Source organism: Haliotis cracherodii, unplaced genomic scaffold, assembly GCF_022045235.1.
Source record: "Haliotis cracherodii isolate W230 unplaced genomic scaffold, xgHalCrac1.p SCAF_3, whole genome shotgun sequence".
NCBI classification, from domain to species: domain Eukaryota; kingdom Metazoa; phylum Mollusca; class Gastropoda; order Lepetellida; family Haliotidae; genus Haliotis; species Haliotis cracherodii.
Genome location: NW_027266286.1, coordinates 48,823,198 through 48,835,708, shown reverse-complemented (window position 1 = coordinate 48,835,708; position 12,511 = coordinate 48,823,198). Strand labels below are relative to the sequence as shown.

The 12,511-nt window shown below is 40.1% G+C and overlaps 1 protein-coding gene across 1 annotated transcript; it reads right to left on the bottom strand.

Annotated features, from left to right (window-relative positions):
* Positions 1–403: 403 nt before the first annotated feature.
* Positions 404–10,775, bottom strand: LOC139475819 (uncharacterized). Its single transcript, XM_071259022.1, has 9 exons — positions 10,695–10,775; positions 8,228–8,311; positions 7,890–7,952; positions 7,669–7,728; positions 7,072–7,131; positions 3,915–3,980; positions 3,086–3,384; positions 1,784–1,888; positions 404–937 (listed from the first exon to the last, which is right to left on the bottom strand). The coding sequence occupies exons 1-9, from the start codon at positions 10,738–10,740 to the stop codon at positions 404–406; spliced, it is 1,317 nt and encodes a 438-aa protein (XP_071115123.1). The 5' UTR covers positions 10,741–10,775.
* Positions 10,776–12,511: the final 1,736 nt, after the last annotated feature.

Below are 12,511 nucleotides of genomic sequence, written 5' to 3'. Positions count from 1 at the left end.
TGAACACCTGGTGTCATCACTGATTCACAGTGATTTATTCATACCATTTTCACAGCTATTTTTTCTGTTACGACCAATGGAAGCTGTTTCGTTGGCTAATCAGAATGCCTATACTCTGGCGTTGATGTTTTATGTTTATTGAACTAACCAACTTGGATATAATGACTCCGAGCCAATCAGTCCTGGTTTTGTCCTCATAATGCCAAGCAACCTTCCGCTCTCCTGGCATAGTATCTATCCACCAGACTACGAAGACGGTCTTATACTTTCATAAACACATTTAATTTACTGATAAATATACATTGGAAACATCAAACATGTCAGAATGGAACTACGCTCCTATGGCAACTGCCCCGACATAACACGGTCCAACGAGACGAGATGGCCACTTGTCAATGAATTATCATATTTTTCCTGTACTGCTTTTTCGCTCTAGTTCATGAAAGTAATTATCACGTTGACCACGCATTAATTTTACTTTTGGGTGCATGCCGTATGCCGAATAGAATGTAGATGTGTGACTGCGAAACAGTTTGGTAAGTATGATGTTGATAGCTGACTGATCAAATCGATGACACTTATTGTAATTGTGGATGTAAATATTACAGTGCAAGTCAAGATGTGGGTCTCGGGGACACATACAATTGGGACTCATGGCACAGGCCACCCAGGGTTTGACAACAGCCTCTCTTATCAGCAATTCGTTCCGAAACACCATGAATGTTGCTTGGTGTTCAAGGACTGGAGCGAGGCTGCAGATGTCCTCTTTCATGTACGTCATTGCAACCTGTAGAGTATGTTGTGCCACCGAGTTCCCCCCTGGGTATATGACCATGCCACGTCTTTCTACGTCATCCAGCAGGGGTTTGATGACATTGTTTGAAAATCTAACAGAGGCGTCCATCCATACCAATATGTCTGCTTTAGGTAGGTTAGCCTGTAAACACAAATATATAACCTTTTCTGAGACATTCACAATTCACGAAGTATTACAATGCATCATCAAGATTTCGCAAGATAGAGATACTGCTATCACCATTTCAAGGTATTCTTGTACATGTAGTTGAATATGCTGTTTGGCCAATTTATCGTTTGACAAAATTCAACCTTTAAGGATGGTATATTTGGTTGATTTGGTTTGGTTGTTGCTCTTTCTGTGTCACCTTTATAGAGAGTTACTATTGCTGAAATGTTGTTTGATTAGGGTTACCCCATTCTTGGCCCCGAAATACAGCTTTCAAAACTTGTTTATGGTAGAGATGTGAAGGAAATTTGATGAGTGACAAATACGATTCCCTGTTTTGATTTGTACCATATGTTCACGTGTTTGTTTATATAAACAATTTACTTGTCCTTGCATGTGTTTGTGACGGTGCCCTCCGTGGGGCAAAATACGGACATCTTCTTTGCGAACACCTCCTATCATGACTATGTTATAATGATGCGTACATACTTATAATAAAGTCGGAATCGTAAAATAGACTACTGTTTTAACTCAGATGTCTTATGATGATACCGTTGACTGTGGCTTGTAAATCAACATGGTGGTTGAATCATTTAGATAAACATTCAGGTAGGTATGTTCATTTGAAAAGTTACAGAAAGATATTTTTTAGTATTTAATTCAAATTCCATTGTCTTGTCCGCTCGTGAACTAATCTTGTCATGTATTTGTGTTCATTTGATATCAGCTTCGATCTTGTAGCTACTACTTGACATATATAACTTGCAATTGATTCTACCAAAATGAATGTACGTAGTTTCATTACAACAATGAACATACTTGCACAATCATTGGCTTCCACGTGTAGCACTTGAGATTCTGCAACCTGGACGGCATAAACTCCAACGGAAAGCTTCTCACTTCACAACGACAATGTTTCTTGAGCTGAAGGAATGAGAGAAAGTTACGACATAATCGAAATGTTTCAACATATTAGTTATCATTAAATACATACCAATCAAATGTATTTTAAATCTGGTACGTTCGTGCAAACATTTGGATGGGTTGGGTTCGATTCTTGGAAATAATAGGCCACGCGTACCTCATGCTTGTCTACACATTTAATTGAGTGGGTCGGGCTGTTTTAATGTACACCAATGTCATGGTGATGCGGTGATATTGATATTTGCTGTTTTATCAACTGGTTTGCCTGTCCAGGCTTGATTATTTGCAATCTGTCGCACCTTTAAGCTGAATATGGTTCAAACCAGATTCACCCACTCCAATACTTTGGTTGGAATTCTAAATAGATATTTCTCTGGAAATTACTTTAATACATTTTGACATTGGTATGTGCGATAGTATGACTGCTACGAAAAGGGATTATGTCTACATTTTCTGGAGGACAGTGATTAGTTGTCATGTTTCATTTGTACATGTACTTAATATTTTTGTCTGCAGACGGTGATTTGTTTGGATTGCGAAGTGAAAGATAATCTAATTAGCATGTGGGTGTTTGTAACATGAACAACATAGCTTCCCGAACTCTCAAATTGTTTGCCAGTTCTGTCTTCCAAAGTAAAACTCATCACTATTACTGCCTTAGAAGTGAACACAATTGTACAGGTATCTTTTAAATGTGATGTTCAGGTAAAGTTTGCGTATGCATTCCATTGTCAGGTTCATGAATAAATAGGGATTGTTAGCTCTGAGGTTGCTTTTGCAGTAGCTACTGATATATTGGTATTTATATATGTCTGTGTATATGTGTATGTGTTCCTATTTGTAGATACTTGGTGGCATTTACTTGGCATTTACTTGACTTCACTTGTCTACTGGTATGTTTTGCTTCTAATGTGCTATGAATATATAAATATAGTGTTGTTGTTGCTTTGTTCTCATTCCAAAGTGAACATATTATCGCGTTTGCATTGTTCGTGTCGTATTAGGATATATATTGCTTTGCCATTGCATGGAGAGGTTGAGCAAGTGACACTTGTGCCTATAAATATGCAGCCTTTCACATGCTACTCAGTTAACTGTAAGAGAGGGATGAAGCAATACAACCATATTCTTTCCGTGAATTTCTGGATGTGAGATTTAGAAGTTGGTTTCATAGTTAACAACCGTTACTGAAATCACCTGTTGTCGTTGCCATGCCAACAATCCGAGATCATAATATACAAATGTGTAGTTATCAATCAGTGGGAAGACATTCTGATGGAGGTTCCTGATCAGACCCTGAGATTCATTGTAGTGGTCGCTGGAAGCGGCAGTGACGAACATTGCTCTCCTGCCGGTAGGGGGCTCTGGGAACAGCCCCATTAAGAGTCTGAGATCCTCGGTGTTCAATCCTGACATGGTGGACAAGACATTTTTCAGGCTTTCTTCGGGTGTTGCAGGCTTGGGTTCGCGGCAAATGGATTCCATACAAGCTCTACCTGAAATAAAATTTATCAGATATAAAGCAAATCTGCAATAAATTCTGGTATTGAATGCTGTTAAGGGATTATAAAGTCAATATACCAAACGCTCCAGCCCATGTCGTCTACAGTTCTTGATTTGTATTTTGTATTTAAAAGAATGTACATGTTTTCCAAATTGCATGAAAAGACTCATGTTTCACCATCTGGTTAAGTCATTCCAGAAATGTTATGCTTGAGATCCAGAGGAATTAAGGAATATGACACGACTCTTGTCAACATCATGCGTGATCCGTATCCCCTGCTTTGAACTTTACATGGCGTTTCACGCCTTCCAACTGACTGGCACTTTCTATGAAAATTGTGTGAGTGGTGTGTGCTATCGGTAAAGCAGAACATGTTTATATTATCCTTTCGCGAGCACCTCGGGGATTTTCATTGATCTATTAATATCATTTTTCATACTTCTTTCCCTTGGCGCCCTTTGGAATATGTTTCAGCAGGTTGTCAAGACTGAGTATTCTCTTGCGTTGGTGTTTCGTATTTACCTGCTTGGTTTTCCTTTTTACACGGTTTAACATCATTCACCTTCCATAGTCCTGCGGTTTGTAAATCTGTGGTGAAAATAAGATAAACATGAGTTTGCAACAGTGCACGAACACTTTCTTAATCGCACTTGTTATCGTGCTGCAACTTATTCAAATTACCTGTTGTAAGGCATATTAGCAATTTGCAGACGGTTTCCAATTGAAAACCTGAACAAGTATTGACGGATCCAGATCACAGTGAGGAAAAAAATGGAACATGCAAAACTGCATCACAAGTCAAGTTTATTCCTAAATCTATACTTTGACTAAACGTCTCGGCAACCAAATGACTGAAGACGCGCTCGCTGCTAGCCTAACATGAAGTCAATATTTTCACAGGCGATAATTTACAATACGTGACAAATTTACAACTTCCTGTACAGTCCGTTTGACTCCAAATGAGAACGATGAATTGCAAAATAACTCGAAATCCAGAAAAGTGTATGAAACATAAATACGGCACTTGACCATGAATACCCTGTACCCAACAAAATCTGAATTTTGTTTATTTTAAGACCCATGACGGATGAAGTTCTTTAAGAAACTATCATGTAATTTTGTATAGAAATGTGTACATGCCACGGAGGGGGGACAAACCGTGGAAGGCACAGCGCAAGCACGCATGCACTGCACGTTCTGTGGTAGGGGAAATTACAGAGCGTTCGTGGGGCCGTCTCATGATAATTTCAGTCGCAATCTGACACGCTCATGCCATAGATATCGTCGTCGGAACTGCTGGTGCCTGAACCGACTGCCACTATTATAGGTGGGACTGTTGCTGGCCGTAGTCTATCTCGTGACCAATAACGTGGCTCTATCTCGTCAACGACTGTGGCCACACAACGCCTCCATGTTTCTACTGTTACCCGACCAAGGGATTCCTTTACGAGTTGTTCAACGTCTCGTAATTTGAACGTTGTGTTCGATCGTCCAACGTCACCCTTGACGATGCCCCATACCAACTCGATTGGATTCAGGTCGCAGTGATAAGGTGGCAGTCGTAAGACAGCGTGACCCTGACCCTTGATGTAACTGTCAACTTTATACACGGGGTCAGGTTTCATGGTTTTGATGATTTCATAGAGCTGTGGTTTCGTCGCTCGAGAAAGAAAGGTAATGTTCCTCCGTTGCAGCCAAGTAACCATGTCCCCTTTACGGTTATTATAGGTTGGAGTCTTGCTTTCTGGATCCTGCACGCTATGATATGGTGCATTGTCCATGACAATGAGAGACTTGGTAGGCAAAGCAGGGACTAATGTATCTTTCACCCACTCCAGAAATACATTGCCGTTCATTTCTGTGTGGTAGTCCCTGTTGTCTTTGGCCTTGGCTCTAAAGACGAGGTCACAGTCTGGGAGAAAACCCTGACTAGCAGAACCAGCATGGAGAACTATGAGTCTTTCACCCTTTCCCATTGGTAACTTTCTACCAGACTGCTTACAGTCACCACTGGGTACCCACTGACTGCTGGCTGTGTGTGACGCATTTACCCATGTCTCATCTAAGAAGACGGGCTCATATCCTTCTTCACGTTTCTGCTTGATGGTACGAAGGTAATGATTTCGGAGACGAACAATGTCAGACCGTTCACACAACACAGCCCTATTTTCTCCAGTTATCTTTTTGTATTTGTAACCAAATGTATGCAACAGCTGCCATAGTTTGTTCTTTGTAACACGTAAATCATGGTCAGTTTCAAGGTGTTTCTTCAAAATTCTTAGGGACAGGTACTTATTTTCTGAGTGCAGTTTAACAATTGCACGTCTGACTTGATCCCTCTGAAAACTGTCTAATTTATCAACCTTGCGTGGTTTTGACATGTTCCCTACCTCCTTGGCCTGACTATTTGTATCTCGTCGTCTAACAGCATTTTTAAGTTTCTGAGGGGACATACCAAGAGCTTTTGAAGCTCGTTTCGAGAATTTATTAATTGCATTAAAAGGCTTTGCTCTTTCTGCTTCACTTCTAAAGATCTCATACACATTCAACTATTTAACATCTGCTGAGTAGCGCATCTTGTCATTGAATGAACACGGTCACTGTGTAGCACGTGCAGACCGTGCTTGCGCTGTTCCTTCCACGGTTTGTCCCCCCTCCGTGGCATGTACACATTTCTATACAAAATTACATGATAGTTTCTTAAAGAACTTCATCCGTCATGGGTCTTAAAATAAACAAAATTCAGATTTTGTTGGGTACAGGGTATTCATGGTCAAGTGCCGTATTTATGTTTCATACACTTTTCTGGATTTCGAGTTATTTTGCAATTCATCGTTCTCATTTGGAGTCAAACGGACTGTACCTGCTGTTGTCTAACAATTTGACCAAGGCGATGAACTTCATGCGAGCGTTGAGTAAAACACCAGATCACTATCGGGCGTTCTGGTGTTTCGTTTCATGTCGGCGGACCGCATTCGCGTCATACCGAATACGTTAAAAGATGGTACTTGATGTTGGACTGCCCGGCGCTCGGTATTAAGGGGCTAAACCGGCTCTCTGAGTCAGTATACTGTGTCTGAGTGGGGTATTCATGTTAAGGTGCGGCATGGTATCGATCAGTTGTATAAATAGCTGTATGAAACCGGCAATAGCCCGGACGAGCACACACACACACACACACACACACACACACACACACACACACACACACACACACACACACACACACACACACACACACACTCATTACTGATGCATGACTTGTTCCATGTTACGATTACAACTAAAGAACTCAGGAACAGACGATACAATCGAAATAGGGAATTGTACAGAACATCAATCCCATGCCTCTTAACCCACACTTTGGTGTCAAATATATTCACACAATGTAAATCATTTGTGTCAATATGCACTTTTGCGTTGTGTTTAATAAAATATCATAAAATGTGAGACAAAGGTATCTGACGAAGCTATCGGATAATTCGAAAGACATTAGATACGTTACATAACAGGGAAGATCGAAATAATTTGAAATCTGGTTTTCTCAAGAATATCTGGTCATTCGGTCTCCAGTAACAATTGAAGGTCTGGATGTAAATACGGTCTATTGTTCTTTGTTCAGTGTTTTTATCATAACTGCTATCGAGTGGTTAAGCTTGTACACGTTATATTACCTTACCGTGTAATTTCTTTTCGTAGTTTCTCAACATGACATCAAAGCTGACATTCTTTAATGGAACTGAAAAGAAAGTGTTTTTTTCAATACCAATTCATTTCAAGTTCTTTCTCCTGAATGACAGTTATGCAGCGTTTCTATTTCTGTTCACATTACAGTTACACCGAACAAACATATGATATAATAAATGATATGGCGATCGCCGGGTTATTCATTGATTATGCTGCCTGTGAGTCGTTATTTGGATTAGTAAGGGATACAGTATGAGAGGGACAGTGAGATAGTCGAGTGGTTTATAATAAAGTGTTCCCGTCACGCCGAGGACCCTGCTCTGATTCCCAACATTCCCTATCATATGGGCGTGCCTGGGTTCGAATCCAAGATTTGCCTAGATTATCATTCCGGGATTGTCAGAGCCATATCAATGCTTGTGAGTTTCATCAAAATGGTAAATATGTAGGACCTTCATCCCTTAAGCTGAAAACTGTCCAGAGCGGCGTTAAACCAAACTCTCTCAATCGCTCTTAAACATGGCTCTATTGCGCTTGGTCTTTTTTCAGGTCAAATACCTGGACTATTCGGAGCACGACTTAACCGTACCTTTTATAATGCCGGAAGCACCTCTCAGCAACACAGAGAAGCTGACATTCCCAAGGGGAACTGGAAAAAATCAGGTTAATTTGATAATATCAAACCTTTCAATACAAATTAAGTTAACATTTAACAGAATGTATCATATCGGTTATATCTACATTATGCGTGCGTGTGTGTGCATATGCATGCAAGAGTATCTGTCTTTGGACAGGACTGTCACGTGTTACCTGATTTTCTTTCCCCTTGTAGATCTGCAAGATGTGTACATTCGTTGACATGTGTTGTTTCGTCTGAAACCAAAAACAACCAAGAGTCGATCGCGATTTCATGTCTGGTGTAAATAGTAGCAATAAGGTCATAGTAAAACTAAGTCCTTTTTCGCCCGAATATAAAAGAAATAACTGAATTGTTGAATACGAATTGCTGGAAAAGAATTAATGTGCACATATATGTGTACAAGTTGATTTACGAAATCATTTTCATTGAATAACAATTATTGATTTTAAAAGGACAAAAGCTTACAGATGACTACAGCTGTCAGTACGAGTTCAGAAACACTACTAACATGTCCATACATATGCGCCTGCATACGTTTGGATGTTATTCCTGAAGACAATGACAGCAGCCAACAATATCACAACAGCTACACCTGGAACAGTTAACTTCCACATTATTACTTTCACACAAGTTCCATATGTAATATTGTTTTTTTATATAATGAACGTATAATAATGCAAATGTTGCTCCATGAGGATTGAGTTTAAATGTATTTTCAATTATTCATTTACAGATACATGTATTATATGTACATCTTGCACTGTGGTTATCTTGGCACGCCATGCAGAGCCGTTTCCACGAATGATGACGATCCAAGTTGCGATAATTAAGTACATGTATGGCACATCATATTTGTGCATGTGGGTTTTATAATTACCAAAGTGGTAAACGTCTGAGACCTCTCACAATACGCTGACACGCCTTATAAAGCATAAATGTACTGCTCGAAACCCAGTTCCTCTCTCTTAAATTATATAGATTAAAGATTCAAATTATAAATCACCAAAGGTGTGAGGGTTCGCATAATTTGACTGGTGTAGGTGACGTTACAAGTACTTGTCCAGGAAAATATTATTCAAGGGTCCCATATACTTGGTTCCTGTTTGAATTAATTTCTCTTTTCACACACATCCGTGAATGTCCAAGAGAATGCATGTCGATCAAATTCCAGAGTCAGAAGATAACGTGTCGTATCATGACTGGCAGCTTGATGGTCACTATCAACACGAATCTAAGTTTTCAAATGAAGTGCACAACAAGAACTCATCAGATGTGTGCTCCAATTTATTTGCATTGTCACCGTTCACCAATTCGAAGATTCCCAAAGTCCGGGATTCAAACCCATACCTCTAGAGTGAGCACCTAATCGCCAGTCAGCGATATTCTGGTTCTGGAGAGCGCGCAGACATCTGCCAAAAGCATCCCAGACGTGTTCGATGGGATTGAGGTCGGGAGACCTTGACGGTCAGTACATGACGCATTCAAATTCTTTAGGACATTCCTTGTCAAAATTGCTGTGTTGGGTCTGGCATTGTCGTTTTGGAAGATCAAACCGGGTCCATGTGCTGCCATAAAAGGCAGAAGTTCTGGTGCCAGTACCTGGTCGCGGTAAGCAGCAGCCTTGAGGTTGTCACGGATGACAAGAAGCCACAGAAAGCACCCCACACCATGACACTTCCGCCTCGAAATAAGTCAACTTCCTGTACACAACACTGGGCGTAACGTTCATGACGGCGCCTCCACACCCTCGCCCTACCATCAGCAAATCGAGGATTAAATTCGGATTCATCACTGAAGACGACTTGATTCCAATTCCTCTGAGTCCATCGTAACTGTCGCTGTGCCCACAATTGGCGTTGACGTCTGTGCAATTGAGTCAGAATCGGCCCGCAGAATGGCCGTCGTGCTTGAAGGTGAGCAGTTCTCAGACGGTTTCGAACAGTTTGCGCACTCAGATTACCCCTAAACAGTTCATTTCTGGTTGATGTAGCCGTCAAAAATCGGTTACGGAGGTGACGTAAGACAATCTGACGATCCTCTGCATGTGACGTCACACGTGGTCGACCTGGCCGAGGGCGATCAGCGGTGGTACCCGTTTTCTGTAGACGCGTTTGTAAATCATAAACAGTCCGTCGACTACAACCCATCGTCCTTCAGCTACGGACGTTCCCGTCTGCAGCATGCCTAAGGCACGTTCACGTTGCACATTTGAAAGGCATGGCATGACAAATGGCCGTAAAGACTTTTTTTAAAAATTTTATATATTTTTTTTCTTCTTTTTTTTGTTAATGACTACTAACAAGTATGGCTGAAAACACGTGCAGTATTATGTCCACGTGACCAGTTGCTCGTGAAAAACCACTTTTGCCACTATAGTGTTATGCACATGATTTTGATCGATTCACCTGCACAAAAACGGGTGTTATCTGAAGACAATACGTGGCCATTACTGTTTAAATACACAATAAGGGCTGGTCAAAATGTTAAAATTTTAGGATTGGGAAGTTTCTAATTTGGCTCAGTATATATGAAAATGCACAATCTAGATGCAGCTCACACAGGTTAATGGTTGAAGTTGGCAGGCACAAACAAATACTAAAATGTTTAAGATTATGTAGATTATGTTTTTTCAATGTCGTCGAAGATGAACTTTTTACTTGTATGTTGTAAATATGATAACTTAAGGCAATAATATATGGAACAAAAATACTATGTTCCACCAAGCAAATACATGTTAACCTCTTTAATATCACACGTTGGCAAAACGGCTATACGAAATCTATCTCTATTTATATACCATGCAATTTTAATGTTATTGAGAAATGAATCCTTGTAACATTTTAACCGCTTCCACATTGTCATGTATTCTGTACTATGGGCCTGTGGCCGTACAGTTATATATGAATAAACTGAATTGATCATGACATATAACAGTAACAGAAAACAACACGATAAATGTGGTTTTAGATACTCACTCAAAATATGTTTTGCTCTAACTCTTCTAATCATCCCACAAAGCATCTTCGCAAACGAGATAAGGTGTGAAAAACTGCGAAGACCACAAACACTGCGCAAACGCTATCAGGGACTAGTTTGAAGTTGTTTGATATTGTAGAATAAGCGTTTCACCTGTTACACGAGATTTCGATTACCGTAGTTACCATAAGAGGATGACATATTTTCGATTAACGGATGAAAACGTAGAAAAATAGATTATTATGAAAACCCTTGGACTACATTTCACAAATACATGTAGGTAGCCCGTGGGGACCACCCTCGGTAGAATGTGTCCCCAACACACCACTTCTGGTCGTAAAAGGCGACCTGTTTGCCATGGGTTGTGTTTCAGTGTCGGCAGAGGAAGGGAGTCTGGTGGTTGAGGGCGACGGCAATGGTGTTAAAAAAAGTCCCTTTGTCCAACCGACCACTTTGACTCTTACTTTGCCAAGACGGGTGGTAGGATGGGCCCGGTCTTATAAATCGGCTGGCCATGCCAAACCATGTGCGTCAATATCTTGTCAAAATGTTTGTATGTTAAAATAATTTGTTTTAGTCTTGGCCAAATGATGTTTTAAATTCAAATGTGCTCCGTGGTGGGCAGGAGACAGGTTTGCTGAACCACAATGAATACAACAATGGGGGAACAAATCTCATCCCCACAAAAAGAAAAAAAAAACACAACAAAATAAAAACACACACACACAACAACAAAAATACACCAAAAAACAAACAAACAACAAAACACGAAAGGGCAACTATCAGAATCTGATCATGATTTTAAACTTGATTCATCTGATGATGAAATAGTGACAAGGTTATTGTATTCTTCCGAAAGGGAGCCTTGGCCTCAGTTAATTGTCCTGGAAGCTGAGGGTGAACGTACTCTAAAGTACTGTCGGAAATGCTAGAAAACTGCTTTTCTGGCTTCATGTAATAAATACGAGTCATAAGACTATAAAAAGAGCATATATCAAAATAACGCGAATTGCCCTTATCTAGTCTGTCCTAACTCACACTGTGTTTACCCTTGAAATGTACTTTTACAGGTAAAATGATGATAAACTTAGAAAATATTCGTATATTGTCATGCATGTATGTGCACGCAATTTGTTGCGTTTTGGCGATTTCGCTCACAAAAAAATTAGGAATGTGTTTTAACGAGCTGTTCTTCTTCATGCTTCGTCCAGAAGGTCGTATATTACTCATTCACTTATATATTTTTATATGACTTAAGCCCGGATAAAAATACATCCATTTTCATGGTGGTGCGTTTTCAATGCTGTTCAGTATATGTTCGGGAGTACTTTTCTTTGAAATAAAACAAATGATGACTGCTCTGTACTCGTTCCTTTCCATTTGTGTGTCAATTTGGACCCATGTCACGTTCAACTGGCTGTCACTAACATACAAACGGCGAAAACTAATGTACTCAACATACGAAATACACGTGCAGTGAACTACTCAAACAATGTACAACATGACCAGTTCACAATGTTGTGCCCCAAAGTTGAAAGTGAGCCACACTTAGAACTTTTTGACCAGTCCTCGAATTAGTTGTGAGATAATAATGACCAAATTAAAAACACATTACAACCAGTAGTGAAGATCTAGAATGACACATTACAACCGGTAGTGTTGTGTAGAAGACGTTAAAAGATGGTACTGGTCGGCTCGGAATCAGCATACTGTATCTGAATGGTGTAATCATGTTAAAGTAAGGAAAGGTATCTCTGTGGGCTAGAGCATACACGTCGTTATATAAGTACAATATTCTTGGACGTCACGTTAAACA